Source organism: Callorhinchus milii, unplaced genomic scaffold (genome assembly GCF_018977255.1).
Source record: "Callorhinchus milii isolate IMCB2004 unplaced genomic scaffold, IMCB_Cmil_1.0 Scaffold8, whole genome shotgun sequence".
Taxonomy (NCBI): Eukaryota; Metazoa; Chordata; class Chondrichthyes; order Chimaeriformes; family Callorhinchidae; genus Callorhinchus; species Callorhinchus milii.
Genome location: NW_024704749.1, coordinates 13,662,977 through 13,679,686, shown reverse-complemented (window position 1 = coordinate 13,679,686; position 16,710 = coordinate 13,662,977). Strand labels below are relative to the sequence as shown.

At 39.9% G+C, this 16,710-nt stretch overlaps 1 protein-coding gene across 7 annotated transcripts in view; it reads right to left on the bottom strand.

Moving 5' to 3' along the window:
• Window positions 1-16,710, bottom strand: part of LOC103180404 (histone-lysine N-methyltransferase EHMT1) — a 52,232-nt gene that overhangs the window by 1,528 nt on the left and 33,994 nt on the right. For 6 of the 7 annotated variants that reach the window (XM_042337203.1, XM_042337201.1, XM_042337207.1 and 3 more), the window contains 18 exons: window positions 15,401-15,508; window positions 14,393-14,556; window positions 13,873-14,016; window positions 12,696-12,946; window positions 12,281-12,469; window positions 11,587-11,669; window positions 10,666-10,772; window positions 9,415-9,537; window positions 8,849-8,950; window positions 8,270-8,374; window positions 7,150-7,304; window positions 6,131-6,298; window positions 4,973-5,117; window positions 4,079-4,156; window positions 3,619-3,734; window positions 3,043-3,129; window positions 2,121-2,199; window positions 558-733 (listed from right to left, as the gene is read on the bottom strand). In XM_042337203.1, coding sequence (XP_042193137.1) covers window positions 558-733; window positions 2,121-2,199; window positions 3,043-3,129; window positions 3,619-3,734; window positions 4,079-4,156; window positions 4,973-5,117; window positions 6,131-6,298; window positions 7,150-7,304; window positions 8,270-8,374; window positions 8,849-8,950; window positions 9,415-9,537; window positions 10,666-10,772; window positions 11,587-11,669; window positions 12,281-12,469; window positions 12,696-12,946; window positions 13,873-14,016; window positions 14,393-14,556; window positions 15,401-15,508 — 2,380 coding nt within the window. The remainder of the gene's footprint in view (window positions 1-557; window positions 734-2,120; window positions 2,200-3,042; window positions 3,130-3,618; window positions 3,735-4,078; window positions 4,157-4,972; window positions 5,118-6,130; window positions 6,299-7,149; window positions 7,305-8,269; window positions 8,375-8,848; window positions 8,951-9,414; window positions 9,538-10,665; window positions 10,773-11,586; window positions 11,670-12,280; window positions 12,470-12,695; window positions 12,947-13,872; window positions 14,017-14,392; window positions 14,557-15,400; window positions 15,509-16,710) is intronic. The other variant, XM_042337202.1, reaches the window with a different exon arrangement.

Genomic DNA, 16,710 nt, shown 5'->3' with positions numbered 1-16,710 from the left:
AAAGAAGACCAAGGTCCATCCAGTTCGCCTTCCACCATCCTGGCAATCACATACACACGTCATGTCCCAAACTATACACTGTATATAGTTTGGGACAAGACATAATACTCCTCTTCTACCAAGTGTGTTTTCATCTGGATAAGAGCAAAGAGACAAACATCATGTCAGAAATTTGGCCAAGGAACTGAAACGGTACTAAAGTTTGGTGGTTTAGGTGCCTCAGAACATCTCTTGTATAAAGCTCCCATCTGTTTTCAATTTGAATCACAACTACGGCCATTCTTCTGTCTGTTCATCTTTTGCCTTTCAGACTCAGTATAATTCACCATTCTGTGTCCGCGTGCGAGCTCGAGTCCCAGGACCGCGAGGTGAGCACCAACATCTCCAGCAGATTGTGTTTTGGGTAAAACAAACTGAAACATACTTGTGTATTCAAATGCGGTCGGTCCCTGACATGCATTTTATTTTGTTTTTGAAAGCCTAATACAGATGGATTGAAAAGCACACGGTATTGCTGCTTAGTTAGGCAAGTCCCGAGAAGTGCTGTCGGCCTTTACCCAAGCTCCTCGCCAGTCTTGATGTCTCTGCTGCTGAAGAATGCAATTCTGGGGAAGCGGAGGTCCTGATGTGACATAAACACCCGCACCGGGATCAGATTTGGTTCGCACAGATGGTTCACAAAGCGGCTGATGTTTCCATAGTAACGAGCATCAATGCAGTACACCTCCCCTTCCTGTTGGAAGACGAAACAAAAATATTTATGGTTATTTCCCGTTGGGCATCGAACCACAGAAGAGGAATCAAGAGTGGAGTTAGCGTGGCTGCTGGGTTTAGAGAAGGGAATAGTTTTGGATCTTTGACCGCAGAAAGGTGGGGCCATCCTTCCTCTCCATTTGATTTTGTGGTTTTGTCAGTTGTTCGCGTAATGTTTCAGTTATCTCTGGAATACCTCTGCTCTTATCCAGAGGTTACCAGTAGATTAAGCTCAGGAGGGCCACATATCATATGGGAAATGCACAAAAATAAGCAACGATCCTCAAATCACATTCCCCACTGAACATACTGGATGAGTCACTTAAAGGCTTAATTACCCTCAATTTAGCTGTTCAGGTTAAGCTGAAAAAAGTAGAGAAATTCAAGAGGCAGTTTAAAGCTAACATTAATTACTTTAAAAACGAGTAGAAAAAGAATCAATATTGCAGTACAGTATCTATAATATCCAGATATTTGGTTAATTTTTGTCAGGTCACAGGGTATCAAGCGATATGGGGCAAGGGCAGCTAATTGGAGTTGAGCTACAGATCAGCCATGATGTAATTGAATGGCGGAACAGGCTCGAGGGGCTGAATGGCCTCCTTCTATTCCTGGGTTCCTACGCTCCTATTTGTTCACATCGCTTTCTGAACGAAACTACTCTTATTGACATACATTAAACAATCGAAAACTTGATCAAATGGAATGCACTGGTTTAGAGCATACTACAGTCATTGCTTTTCAATTTACAGCCTCCAGTCGAGAGGGGAGGTGAAGGCACGGTTGAAGAGAAAGGCCTTGAGACCGGCCTTGAAGGAGGAAAGGGAGGAAGCGGCGAAGGCACTGGGGGATGGAGTTCCAGAGCCTCGAGGCTGAGAGGCTGAACCCGTGGGAAGAACACCCAGACCCTTTCCTATTAATTGTTTATCTGATCCTAAACAAGGAACTGAAACAATCACTGTTAATCCACAGGTCTGTCAGAACCTCAGCGGCGTGTAAATAATACCAAAATGTTAAAAGGATGTTTGCGTTCCTTTGATTAAAATGTTATTGTCTCAAATAAGCATTTTTCTGTGACAGTTTCAGTTTGAGAACATGGCTAATGGGCTCCTTTGTCACTTGCAGCAATTTTTAAAAAAGCAGAAAACTAGCAGATTACATTTAACAATGGTTTTGCCTTTACTTTGAAGACAAAAGGCACATTTTCTCTTTGTAACTTCTATTGAACTAGGTGGACATTTTAGGGCAAAAGGCATAAAGTTCAGGGTTCAGTTAACCATTAAATGAATCAACTTGCAAAGTGCCACCTTATTGCACGTGTCACTGTAAACAGGGAAACCGGTCTGGCCAAGTGAAACAATGAGTACCTTATTGTCAAGGTCAAAAAGATAGGAGTCCTCTTCCCGCACATCAGCTTCTGCGTCAGTTATAAGCTCCCCGACGTACCTTGGACAAAGTAGAAAGGTTCATTTTGATCGTACTTTTCTTGATCAAGTGAAACGAATGCTGAACAGAAACTGCCTCTGCTGTGCGTTGCTGCCATCCGTTCAATAAACTGACCTTAAGCACCAACAGGCTCAGGGCAGTGACCGACCGGACAGTCAAACATATAAATGAATGATTGTAATGCCGATGAATTCTGCAGCGTTGTATAGAAATGTCAAAAATGCACATCGAGAATTGGTGGCCATCACAGGCCAATGTTTTGCTGATTACGCCCCCTGGTGGTAACACGACAAGTCCTTCCACTTGAAGGCACCGGCACCAGAGAAGCCAAGTGCATTTCACAATGGATATCAATTACCTAGGCCTAGATTTACGCACCGCAGCCATGATTTCTGAACAGATTGGATGGCGTCAGCGCTAAGGTAAGGCCAGACAAAAGGCTTGGGAGACACACGCCTCATTATCACGTGGCCGCTCATACGCTGGTTTCCAGATATTTCAGGAGGTTACGGTATCTTTACAAGTCATGTCTTGATCTTAAATGGAAGCAAAATCCTTTAACTAGTATAGTAGTTGTATTATTTAAAATAGCACCACCTCTGGACGTACAGAAATCCCTTAAAGCATAATCTACTAATATAATCCCAAGCCTGAATCATTTACTTAACCCTTTGTTTAATATACAATGAAGGCAAAAAAAGTCAATTATTTTGAGTAAAGTAAAAAGGTTTGATCTTTATCCTCCTCTCTTGGTATTCTGAGCAGCTCCCAAGCCTAACAGACATTTTCACTGCATCTCTATGTACGTAATTATTTCTGTTTTTTGGCTTTGTGAACACTTACTCGCAGATGAAATTACCCTTTGGAATGTCTTGCAATGACCGTACGCCCCACCCCATCTTGTTTGTACGGTAGATCTGCAATCGAACCCTATGAATGAGAAAGAACAGCCCAGTGAGTGAAGCTTATCAACCAAATGCTCAGTGCAGCAGAGATCTGAGCACTGATATTCGTGAAGACCTAAATGGATCATTAGATTTACTGTTTAAATTTTACTATTGAACGGAAAATAGTTTGGCCACGATTACAATGAATGGGAATAGGCAAATAGTTTGGAAAAGCTTGTCAATGTTTAAAGGTTTAATGGCCATTACAATGAAAATAAAAACAACCCTCCTATTATTAATTTTTTTAGAATTTTTTAAAAGGATTATTACCCCCAGAAAAGTAATCCGCCAACCGAATAACAACTGGGTTCCTACTTACTGCTGTTAAGCAGCGGCGCATGGAGTAAGAAAACTTGCTTAATGCTTCACTCCGCCGGGAATCGAACCCAGGTCCTCTCGCTTGCGAGGCGAGTGCTCTAACCACTACTCTACGGGCTTGTACTTAAAAGCATCACAATGCATTGGGTCTGACCTGACGCCGTTTTGTACCACGCGGTTTTTACAGGTCCTCCAGCATCCACAGGCATGATTGCACTCGAAGATAAGCGGTGGCTCCACCATGTTGAATTCAGGAAGAAGTCGTCCGTTCTTAAAATGCAAAGAACAATAGTTTGTGAAAACTGAGTTGAAATTTCCATTAACGTATTTTTTTTAAAAACCGAGCAATCGAAAATCAAACCTGTTTTAAGATTTGAGTGCTGTTGTGAGAGATGCTCAAACTTAATTAATGTTAGCTCCTTTTTCCCACCCCAATAAAAATATCAAAAGCTTTGCTTGTCACACATGAAGCATTGAGAAATTCAGAATCGTCTCCAGGAGCAATTGTGTATTATAGTGAACTATCCCCAACTTGGGAGACACAGAAAAATGGACCTCTGCATAAGAGGCGTTTTCAGAGCAAAATACAACTAAGCTCAAAACAGTTTACATACCCGGTCATACCAGCAGCGTATACTTAGTTGGCCACACATGCAGTTACTGGAGGAGCAATCATCTTCACAGAAACAGTACTGTACAAAGAATAGAGTTATTTTAGACAGTAAAATTAAGACATTTGAAGATTAATTGTGCTATTGATTTTTTTAAAAATTTTACATCTTCAAGACGTCTCAAAGTGCTTCACAGAATACATGTTAAACTGTGCATTTTGTGGGCGAAACGCAGCAGCCTATTGCGCACAAGAATTCTATAGTCTTACAGCAATATTCAAAGCTTTACTGAAGTGCTGCCTATCGCATTGGTATTCTGCTGAATGTGTGGGCAAGGTTCCATGCATCTGATAAAGGGTACTTAGGCTCTTAGTGAAAAGGAAGGAATCTTGTGTTTCCTCCTGTTGTTAATCTAGGAAGTGCTATGGCATGTGGCAACAAGTAAATTACCAGATCTGGATTTAAATAAAACACAAAGTACTGCAGATGCTGGAAATCTGAAATAAAAATAAGATTGCTGGGAACATTCAGGTCAGGTAGCATTTATGGAGAAGGAAAGTGTATCAACGTTTTGGGTCCATGACCCTTCGTCAAGAACGGTAACTGATCTTAGCTCAGTCTGATCTGAACTTAGCTTGGTCACTGCAACCAGAAAACAACTCAGCTCTGCTCATTGTTGGAGGGATATTTTGCAACACAACAAGAACTGTCCTGTCCCACTCCGCAGAAGTCTAAGCCCAACCCGAGCAAAGAAGCATGAATGTGAGACGCTTTTTTATCTGCCAGTTGTAATAGGACCGTCTCTCTCTCAATTTCCAATGATACTTCGCTGATAAACCCTCCCTCATGACTGTATAAAGCTGTTGGGGGTGGGGCGGGTGGGTGGGGGAATCGTACCTGCAAGTGAGTGATATTCCTATCGATGTTCATTGGAGACGTTACACAGTTTTGGGAGACATATTTATAGTCATTTGGACAAGGTTCCTCATCCACACCGTTGACACATGGAATTGGTACATGTTCATACCCTCTAGCGATATCTCTGTAATGCGGATTTTAAAAAAAAACAATGTATATGAAACTTTTTTTTAAAAACGCTCTGAAGGCGAGAAGCAATGGAACAAATAATGGGAGCATAAAATTAAGAGCTGTGGGTGGGAACCAAGGCACCAATCAAATAACAACCAATGCCAACATCCCTTATCCAATTCTTCAAAGTTGTGATGAGTGGTCTTAGAAAGAATTCAAATAATTGTCTTAATATAATGTGAAGTCAAAGATTGCAATGATAAGGGTAGTTTTCAAAACGTCTACTTCTGTGACAAACTTTGCAAATGCTCTCCCTCCTCTTGCTAACAGGAGTTTTCTGTGTTGAAGATAAATGGCCAATAATAACGTAAAAATTGAATGAGACCCTCGTGAATGCAATGAACACAAGAGTTATGACTAAGAAAGCTCATCCTTTCAGAACACCATTCCCACATCAACTATGGAATGGAATACAATTTCCTTGCTATATGTCTTCATAAAGTATTCCGCTTACACTATACTTTAATAATTAATTTGATAACATTAATTAAGTGACAAGGCGAAAGAGACGGATTTAATGCTGTTCTATGTTCTGTGAGGTTTGGTTCCAGTACGCTTAAAGTAATCATCATCATCATCATCCTTGCATTTGATATAGCGCTTTTCACGTCTTCTAGACGTCTCAAAGCGCTTCACAGAATAGACTGCAAAGTGAATTGCCTGTTTATTTGTGGGCGAAATGCCAAGGAAAGTTACACAACGTGATGTGGGTTCATACCATGTTTTTGCTCTCTTCAAAACAAGATCTGCATCGAGAAAAGTCACATGTGGAGCAACGTCAGCACCACAAAATACAAAAAAAATTTCATGGGAATGTTTATGGGAAGTGTGCTACCGTACCAGAAATAGATTTGCTGAAAGACAATGTACAAGCAAACAGTAACAGTGTTCCAGGAAATATACAAGATCAAACATTATACATTGTTTAGCTAAAACAAAGAAAGACATAATTTTGTTGCATTATACCTGCTAATCAGCTTCTCAGCCTGAATGGCTTTGCTGGCCGCTGCTTGTTTCAACTTTTTGTTCACCTGCAGAGCAACCCACACTTGTGAGTTCAGGCTTGAGCACTCCAGCGGTGTCTCTCCCTCTTTATTCTTGATATTAACATCAGCACCACGTGAGAGGAAAAGCCTTGATGTGCACATGGAACCAGTTTGTGTGTTAGCATAGTCATAAACCTGAGCTATTAAGTTACTCAATTGTCATAGACTATAATGCGTTTCCACTTGTTTGGAGATCCCTTTGCTTTTCGGTATTTATCTTTGTACACTACAATTCTATCAGTAAATCCATACAGACTTGAGTCAGCTCGAGTGAGATAGATGCACAAAAATACAGCGGACAAAGTACTACATTTTAAACAGCTTTTCATAACAGTCTTTTCTGTCTTTTATGATAAGACAAGTTTGCAGGTATAAGCCTCTCTATTTTCTTCCATGTCTGCGGAAAATGTCTGCTGTAGCTTAACCAATAAGAAGAGGACTTCACTGTGACTGCTGAAAAAGAAGCCCTCGGGAATACCCTAGAGATGTTGTCCTAACCGGGACAGAAAGGAAACGTGAGTAATGAAACCTTCTACACGGGCAAAGTAAACCCACAATAAAAACTATTTAGGGTAGATTTAAAGTGAAAGCTGCTCTGAGCCTTCAGCCTACATACACCAAGTACACTCACTTAGTTTATGGGCTGGGTGGGGGGGTGGGGGTAGTGTCAAGAATTAATTTGAGTGGAACCTATTTATATATTTGTAGAAGTACAAGCATAAGTGAAAGAAGAATTGCAGTTTATTCTGAACAAACTGTAACAATAATTATAGTATGTCCCTATATTTTATTATTGAAACTCTTGAAATGTGTGTATTTAAACCACAAGAGAGAGACAAGTGTAGATTAAGATGGATCACACAAATTGTATCAGGTCAGACAGTAAATAGTGAACCTCTCTTGGTTTTGTGAAGTTAGCATATTGAACATGGTACTTACACCACACACTCGTAATGGTTTTCCCTCGATGCGATGTGTAGAGGGGAGTCCCCGTGCATGTTTACTGCAAAGAGGTCACACCTTGCATTCAAGAAGATCTCAGCAATGTCCACGCAGCCTGAGAAAGCTGCCCAGTGCAAACAAATATTCTCCTCCTGTGCATGGGGAACAGGATATGAGCACAACTGTAAGGAATCTGTTACCAGATGAGATTTCGGAGATCTTAAAAGATACTTATAACTATTTTCTTATCAAAAAATGCGCTACGAAATAAAACACTTACAAAAATTCTGCAAAATTTTCGCCCACAAAATAGTCGATTCACTTCACGGTATATTCTTTGAAAATAGTCTCTCGAATACGTGATAAGGCGCTGTATCAATTCCAAGGATTATTTATTATAAGATTCACTCAAAAACTGCATTTTGTCTTTTGCACTGCATGGTAACAATTAAATAACCTGTTCGAAAATCCACTGAGTTTCAACAATTTAAAAAAAATGTGACCCAATTTTAATAGGGGCAGCTCCATAATAATGATAATAATCCTTGCAGTTGATATAGTGCCTTATCATGTCTTTGAAACGTCTCAAAGCACTTCATGGAATATAGTGTAAAGTGAAATGACTATATATTTTCCAATATACACAATATTTTCCTATACAGAACATTTTCCATATCTCGCAATCCCATGTCACTGTTTCTGGTTGCCAATGTAGCTCCCAAGCTTGACGGCTCTGATGATGTTAGAGGCTCTGTCAGCACTAAATTATTTAAAGGGCCAGCAGCATTTGATTGGCATCCCCCTCAAAAAAAGATAGCTAATCTTGCTGAAAGGATGCAATGCCCAAAGTCAGAGCTCAAGGCTAGACAAAACGAAGAGCGAAGCTCCCTCTGCTCAGTATATATATATATTATAATATATATAAAAAATAGATCAGTCTTTTTTCAGTAGATCCAACTCTAAATTACAACTATCTGAATCTACATTGCAGACTGTCATCAAGATTCCAATTGTAATTATGTATAAACTGAATTATTTTAATTTTAACTTTTTAATACTCTTCTTTGTGACTCGTACTATTCACTGTGGTTTTACCCAAGGGCTGTAAGTGACTCACATTGTCCCTAATGTTGATATCGGCTCCTTTTGACAGGAGTAGCTTTACAATATCTATGTGCTTATACTCGGTGGCCCAAATCATGGACGTCCAACCTCCATCATCCTGTCCAGAAAATACAGACAGTATATGAGTAAACTGGCAAAACAAGTATTGGATTTGCTCATCATCATTTTCATATACAGATATATTCTTTATTTTTATATCAACACTTTAGCAAACTATCAGTGGAATTATATACACAAATAAATATGCATCCATGAACCAGTAATATATAGACTTATCATGAATTCCAACATCATATAACACACAGCCCTGGCTTCTTTCCCTTCCCCATTATAATACAGGAACTGTGAGGACCAATTGTTCCCTTGCACTGAAACACACCAGGATCAACCAGGGGCATTTTGTGGGACGTAGGGCTAAATATTACACAGAGCGACACATTTCTCCACTCAGTCATTGGGAGAAGGGTTGGATTTGCCATTATTAAATTAAATTGCATGATTGGTTAACTAGTTTACACATATAGCAACACTATGTTCCACTCCGCTTTCACAAGCAAAATGTCTTGCTCACCTGACAATTCACATCTATTAGTCCTGTGCACAAGAGATGTACAACCACGTCATAGTGACCTTTCTTAGCAGCCAGATGTAGGCACGTTGAACCCTCTACATCCTGAAGTAAAATTAGAATACAAATAAATATGAAGTAGAAGTACACTCTTATACTAAAATACCTACACAAATAAAGGCAGTTATCTTTAACAATGGTACCCTTCTTACAATATTGCACCATGGCAGCTTAGCACAGAACCAACCAATTCATTTTATTTCTTTATGAAGTTAAAATAACGATAACAATCCTCGCATTTGATATAGCAAGTAGAGACGATGTCTCGAAGCACTTTACAGGATTTACAGTAGAATGGGGCAGCCAGTTTTGTGCACAACATGTTCAGGGAACCCAAGATATTCCAGACTCTTGCAGTAGTGAATCATTTCCCATTCCCTCAATCAGGTTTTTCTAACTCTTTGCAGTATCCGAACCATACAGTCGCACGTTTCACTTCCCGAAAGTGCAAATTAAATCCAAGCAAAGAACTTAATCCTGTGAAGTATTTATCTGCAGCTCATTCTAACCTTGTGATCTCCCAGTGCGCCGGCTTTCAAGAGGTATTTAACGGTTTCAAGTTGGTTGTTCTCCGCTGCTTCCATCAATGGAGTCCTCTGGTCATCATCACAGGTATCTAGATTAGCACCAGCCTGCAAAACAACCCAATAGGAATTATTTTCTTACTTTAAAAAAAGTCAGAAAAGTTACTTCATTCTTAATCCCAAGATGATCTATCACGGTTTACAATTAAACCTTTTCTCATATACCTTATTATTACCCCACAGTATGAAATTCTATAGTTTATGTTTACAAAGTCAAACTAGACATTACCACTATTCATTTTAGCGTTCATCTCTTTCACCTAGAACCTTTTTTTTAAAATAAAAGAAAAACAAAGATGGAAAAAATTTCAGTGAATCAAACTGCTGGTTCGAGTTAAGTTTCCTATTCAGAAGAATACAATTCTAAAATACAGCCAGGGCCCAGGAGGAAAAAATGCCAAGTTCATTATAATCAAGTGAATAATAGTGTTAAATGGCATCTTCAAACTCCTTTCTTCTTTTAATTCTCACTACTTTTTGATGCTGAATTGAATACTCGCTCATGATGATCAATCTGTCAGAATTGTGCATCAGTCACCCAAAGGTGTGACGCAGAGCCCAGCTGCTCAATAAAAGTTGACAAATGTCCTTGATGAATGAGCAAAACAAAGGAGGTGCCAGTGAATCGATGCTGACACAGACACATTTGAAGAACTGGTACCAAAAACACAGCAGATTTTACAGATGATATGAAATTTAAAACAGCCCCTTGCTCAGTGTCCAGCTTTGTCGCTCTGAAGCGCTCTATAAATGCCAAGTTATGATTGCAAAAGCTCTGAGCCATGCGTACTGCAAGCTGGGCAAAAGTGAGAACATTCCTGAGGGAAGTAGCAGCTGGTGAATAGGAGCACTAGCAAAAGTGCTGTGGCAGAAATTATTGGTGTAAATAGGTCTGAAAAGAACTCTACTTCACCAAAGGACAGTGTATGGTGGGCAAAGCACAATTGGATCGTAACAGAAAAGTACAGGTAATCATTTTGCAAAACTTTGGGGAAACATTTTATAGTGTCAGTCAGTTTATTGGTAAATATGTTCGGCTTACTGCACCGTAGATCTAACGGCAATGTAGAAATCATCAAAACCCGTTGCTGAGTTTTCAAATGAACTCCTGTTACCTCCTTTTTTGCATCACAGGTTTGTAAGCGGAGTAAAAACAAGAGGGAAAGGCAGACTAACCTGTACTAGCATATGGCAAATTTCCACGTGGCCCATTTCAGCAGCTGCGTGAAGGGGTGTCCGCCTATTCTGGAGTTCAGCTCGAAAGTTAGGATCAATCCCGTCAACTGGAGAAAAGGCGAGAAAAATAATACACTCAGTTTAGGCTTTCGTTGAATTGGAAGCCAGTGACTGATCTGTTGGTAATGCAAATGGTTAACCAAATAGTCACATTCTGAAAGATGTAATAATAATGTAGTTTGAAGCCATAAGTAGTACAGAAGTACAGGAAAAGGCCATTCAACCTATGAATTCAGCTTCAGACAAAGTCACTGCACTGTACAGAAACTTTGTGAAGCACTTTGAGACATTCATCATTCTATCAAATAAAATGATTATTATTATTGATAGTCATCATCAAGTGATGATATTGAAACTTATCTTCGGCATCATCATAGATTACTATTCCATTTCTCTGGAAGAATTTGGAAGTCAATATTAAATTACTTTTGTTTTTTGTGAGTATTGTGGACCATTTTAGTGAAGTTAAATATTACAATAAATCCTTGGTATTATTAATTTAATACAATAGTGGGGTGGGGGGAGCTAATTGTTCGAATTAAGTAATAAGAGGAGTTTGCCTGGACACCAGAATAGGCTTTACAGAAAATATTCTGATGAGCATGATAACTAAAGATTGTATCCTTATACAAGTGGATTAGGTTCGACCATGACAAACACGATATGGAAGGCAAAACATGAGACGTTGAGAGCAAGTAGAAAAAGTCCTGATCAGGAGGGATAATGGACAGATAATAATTGGAGTCTAAAGAGAAATATGTACATGTGTGACTTTAGCTAATATATGGTAGCGCTCTCAGACGCCGTCCGGCGTGGAGGGCGCTATATAAATCCAAGTTGTTGCTGTTGTTACCAACTTACCCAACATTAGAAGCACTTTCTGCATCTCCCCTTGCTTTGCAGAGATGTACAGCTGTTTTGGGTGAAAACGCAACTTCTTGGGTCTATTTTGACAAAAAAAAGTTAGCACTTTGTTAAATAAAACAGGCAATACCACAGATTGGCATGATGAGGATGATAATAATCCTTGCATTTGCAATCACGTCTTTCAGACGTCTCAAAGCGCTTCACAGAATATACCATAAAGGGAATGATGTAGCATTGTTACAAAGGAGGTCAAATTTCACAGTATGTTGCAGCTCCAACATACAGTGCCAACATACAGGAGACATGAATTTCCATAAATCAACATAGTTGAGATCCCAATTTCAACTATGTCACCTTGGTGAAGCATCAGGTTGATGCTAGGAGCTGCCCTCCTGAGTTACACAGCTCAGGAGACAAGGGAATTGGAAAGCAATCAACAATCACACCCTTGCATGAAGAAATATAGTGGTAGAACATGCTCTGTTCCAAATGCTCTGTATGGCAGGGTAACTTATAAGCTCAGCGAGTTTACAGAAAGGAAAGCAACAAAAGAAAGTGTTCATAACAAAACAACCAAACAATTGTAGCTTGTTGAGTTGTATTTTTTGTTAAACCATAGATCTTATCACAACTTTTTTTAAACTGCTAGCACCTGCAAGGGTTGGCTCAGGTTTCGGGAAATGCTTACCTCTCTGTGTCAAGTGCAATAAGTATACTTTCCATGGTCTCTTTCCCAGGCCCTGTTGGCAGTCCTGTGGTTGATATGACTGCACCCGTTCTCAATGCAGTGAAATGCCCCGAGGTATCTGAACTATCAGCTACTTTGGAGATGGTGGACTCAGGCTTACTCTCCCCCATCATCCTCATCCGAGCACTGCTAGAGAGTTTTTTTTAAGAACTAAATGTTAGCTTAACAACAACAACAAATTATATTTGTAAAGCGCCTTTTACGTCTGCTTTTAAAAACTTTCCAAAGTTCTGCAGAAATCTTGACACTTTAAGACAATGATTTTAAGGCTACGAGAAAGTTTGGGCCATAGAGAAGTCCATCAAACTAATCTTCAGTGAAAGGAGCGCTACCCAACCAAAGGCAACTAACTCACCTTGCTGTAGTGGTGTCTGCTTTTCCGTTCACAGTAACCATCTTCTCCTCCTCTTCCTCCTCCTCTTCCTCTTGTGGTGGAATGACCGGCACCATCGAGGTGGTGTCTGCTTTCGCGATGGTAACTTCTTTTGCTTGCGCAGCATCCTCCCCACAGTGCGGACAGAAAGTCATCCCGTTCATTTCAGACGCACAGTTCTTGTGAAAGCGATGAGAAATGTTGTTATCTGGTTGGCATTCTATGAACGTCCCCTGGAACAAAAAATGTGACGCAGCCATAGGCAATTGGTATTTATTTTGTGAACATTCCTGGCAATGGTTAACAAAACATTTTGCTCTCCCACTCACACTCCCAAAAAATTCCCAAAGTAGAAGGTCAAGCAGCAATTTCATCCCATGTCCGACATGAAGGTCGCTATACAAGTGTAATTTGTTGTTTACACTTGTAAATTTACATTTATTTAGTGCCTTTAACATAAGGACATCCCAAGGGTGTCCCACTTTATAAACTAACAGAAATTACACCAACAAACTACCACCTCCCTCGAGATTTTCTTCCCTCTTGGGAAAAATGCCTCATCGATTTGCTTGTAAATTCACAGCTTCATACAAAGGGCTTGTGCACAGACAAGCACTTTTCTGTCTACCTACAAAGACTTTCCAGCAGCAGCTGTCTAGATAGGAGCAGTGCAGATTTCCCCCCTTCTCTATCTCCAGGAGGGGGCAGGATAGAACCTTATTTTATTTGTTTTCGATCTGGCCTAGTGCTTTGGAGTCCTGCACAGTACTAGTCTTTGATTTTGGTCCAAATAAGACATAGCATTTTCTTCCCCTGCCTAAAGACCGTTGCTCTGGACCAGATTGCCTGCACAGGAAGACAAACAGTGCAAGGAAACTGAAACCTAATGAACCTCTAACACTGCTGCCGAATTGGGGCGACAAGAACCATTCCACAAAAACTGATTGTTTGGTCCATCAAGGGGGGGGAACAATTCAATCCTGATCCAAATATCTTAACTCATCCCTTGAGAGGAAAGACACAAACTAATGCCAGGATTATGATGATTAGATTACTCCCTCTGCCAAACTCTCATCCGCCACCTGGTGGACAACTGGACATCTATTTACAGCCTCAGGACTCCCCAGTTGAAAAATGACACGGGACTGTCTATACTCACAGCAGTACAGAAGTATCCACATCCTGGACAACACTGATGTTTAACCATCCTGGCTCTGTGGTCCTCACACAATACCATTAGTTGCACGTTGTTGGAGGGTCGCATCATCTCTTGTTTGTTCACACTGTTGATGCATCTACTCAACTGCAAGAAACATTCACAAAATGTTCCACAAAATAGAAAAAAAAATACCAAAGGATACGTTGGCACATTTTAATATTTTAATTCGTAAAATCGGTCAAATCGTCACATCATATTGAAAATACAAGACCACCACCAAGGAAATTTCTTGTAAACATTTTATTTCAACCTGTCCCACCCATGCTGTAACTTGCAGTGTAATTTTATCTTCAGCACAAATATCTCTTCAAAGTAATATTGCTCGTTGAGACATTTAAGTTTTAAGTTCAGCCTTTCCGACTACGTAAAAACAACTTGCTACAATTCAGATGGTTTAATCATCAGAAATAGCCAATATATCCCCCACACAGTGGCTTTTTCTAACTTATGGAAGACTTACCTCATCGTCTATCGTCTCGGTGGCCATACACTTATCATTCACCGTCTTAAAAATCTCTCGGCTTTTTGGCGCTTCCATCCGGCAACTGCAAAGTGGCAGCTCTTGTAGCTTTTCGAGCTCCTGTAGTTTTTCTAGTTCCATTGGGTCAGAGCTTTGGGAAATACCTGCGCAGAATCCCCACAATGCTAAAGCGGCTCTTTTCAACTATATTTGGAAGTTATTATCAGTGTAAAACCGTTGCAAGCACCAATATCCAAAAGACGTTTGCATGGCATTAAAACCTCAGTGAAAAAAATGCAATCGTTCTAAACGTTTTTTTCCAAGTTGTACACTACATGCATCTCTCTCTATCTAAGCATCTCAACTCACTCGTCATTTACGTTTTTATTCATCCAATCGAACATTCTCCAAAGTGCAACAACTGAGAATTAATCAACTATTGATTGTCATAAATTGATCATCAGTTTCTGCCTGCATTACTATACACTTAAACTCCTTGCTGGAAGCCTATAAATGGCCTAAATCATGACAATATTGAATACTTTTTAAACCTGAAGTTCATATTGCTTAAGTACTGATCACACAAAATTAAAGTTTGAAAACATCCACCAGAAACATGCAATTATTGTTCTATATTCTACGCAATTAACTAATGAGATTTAGAAAGGCTATTACCGCTGCTGTTCAAGCAACACATTAAGCATTGCCTTCAAATTATTAAAATGCTTTTAAAGTTAGTAATTAACAACAATTAATTTTGCATCAGAAAAAATGAGAGTCGGCATGGTTTGAGTAGCACTGAAAACAGTAGTCATGTCAGTTTCGGATGAAGGACTCTCCCCTACTGAGCTCCATCTGGTGTGGAATGACTTTGGAGATGGGTGGAAATGTGAACCATTCCGAAAATTAATTAAACAAATGGAATAGTGCTAAACAAGTAGGGTTTACACTGTATTTTTTTTAATAGCTTAGAGTTCACACTGTTAAAACTCAAGACGATAATATTACCTGGAGAGAGTGAGGAGAACAGACCTCCTGCAGGCAGATCCAGTGAGCCAAGTGGCACCTCTGTATACTCAGTGCTGTCTGTCTGAGCTTGGGTCTCTGTTTCAGTACCTGAAAGCAGTCAAGATACATATTCCGATGGATAAAAATACAAAAGACCCATAATACACATCACAAAAGATACCTAATAATAATTGCATTGGTATTGCACCTTATCACGTCTTTGAGAGGTCTAAAAACATTTCACAGAATATACTGTAAAGTGAACTGACTGTATATCAATTCAATGTGTGTCCTGAAGCTCAATAGTTAGAGCACTCTCCATGTAAGCGTGAGTCCTGGGTTCGATTCCCGGCAGGGTGAAATATTGGGCAAGTTTCCTTATTCCACATGCATCCCCCGAGAAAGAAAAAACATAAATTGGTCACTTCAGTCCACAACTGTTTGTGGGACACTGCTGTGCGCAATTGGCTGCTGGGTTTCGCTGACAAACATACAGTCAATTCACTTTACAGTCTATTCTGTGAAGCACTTTGAGACGTCTAGAAGATGTGAGAAGCACTATATCAAATGCAAGTATTATTTATGTTTTGTGGGCGAAACACAGCAGCTAACTGCACACAGCAGTGTCCCACAAACAATCGTGGATTGAGTGACCAAATTTTTTTTTGATGGGGAAAAGTGTTCCGCCAATCTACTATACTTGCTGCTGGTAAGCAGAGGTGTGTGGTGTAAGGAAACTTGCCTAACGTTTTACTCTGCCCAGGAATCGAACCCAGGTCCTCTCGCTTGTGAGGCGAGTGCTCTAACCACTGAGCTACAGGACTCCACAGGTGACTAAACAGTGCTGGGGCTATAAATGCAAGGATTCTTCCCTGAAAGAAAAAAAAATCGGAACACATTTTCTTGTATACCGAGGGGAGCACTTTGGACAGAACAATCACCTTTGCCATTTAAGTTATCACATACCATGTAGCAGACCCCAATTGCCTGGAGTTCTAATAGGGAATTAATCTGAAAGGAATTAGATCTTCAGCCTCAATTATCCCACCAAAATGACAAACCACGATTGCATTATTTTGCTGCATCCCCAGTTTTATGCAAGACAGGCAATTCAAAAAATGTATGCTTGTGTGTGCTTACCTCTGCATACAGAGGATGCTGGGTGGACAAGCATTGAATTACAAGGTCTAATCCAATTGACTGGTTTTGATTAAGTCATATACTCTATTGGTTTATTTCTCTGTTCAGCTCTGAGATCAGATTAGTGCCAGTGAATCTTATCCAGACATCCAGTATACCGTATATGCTTG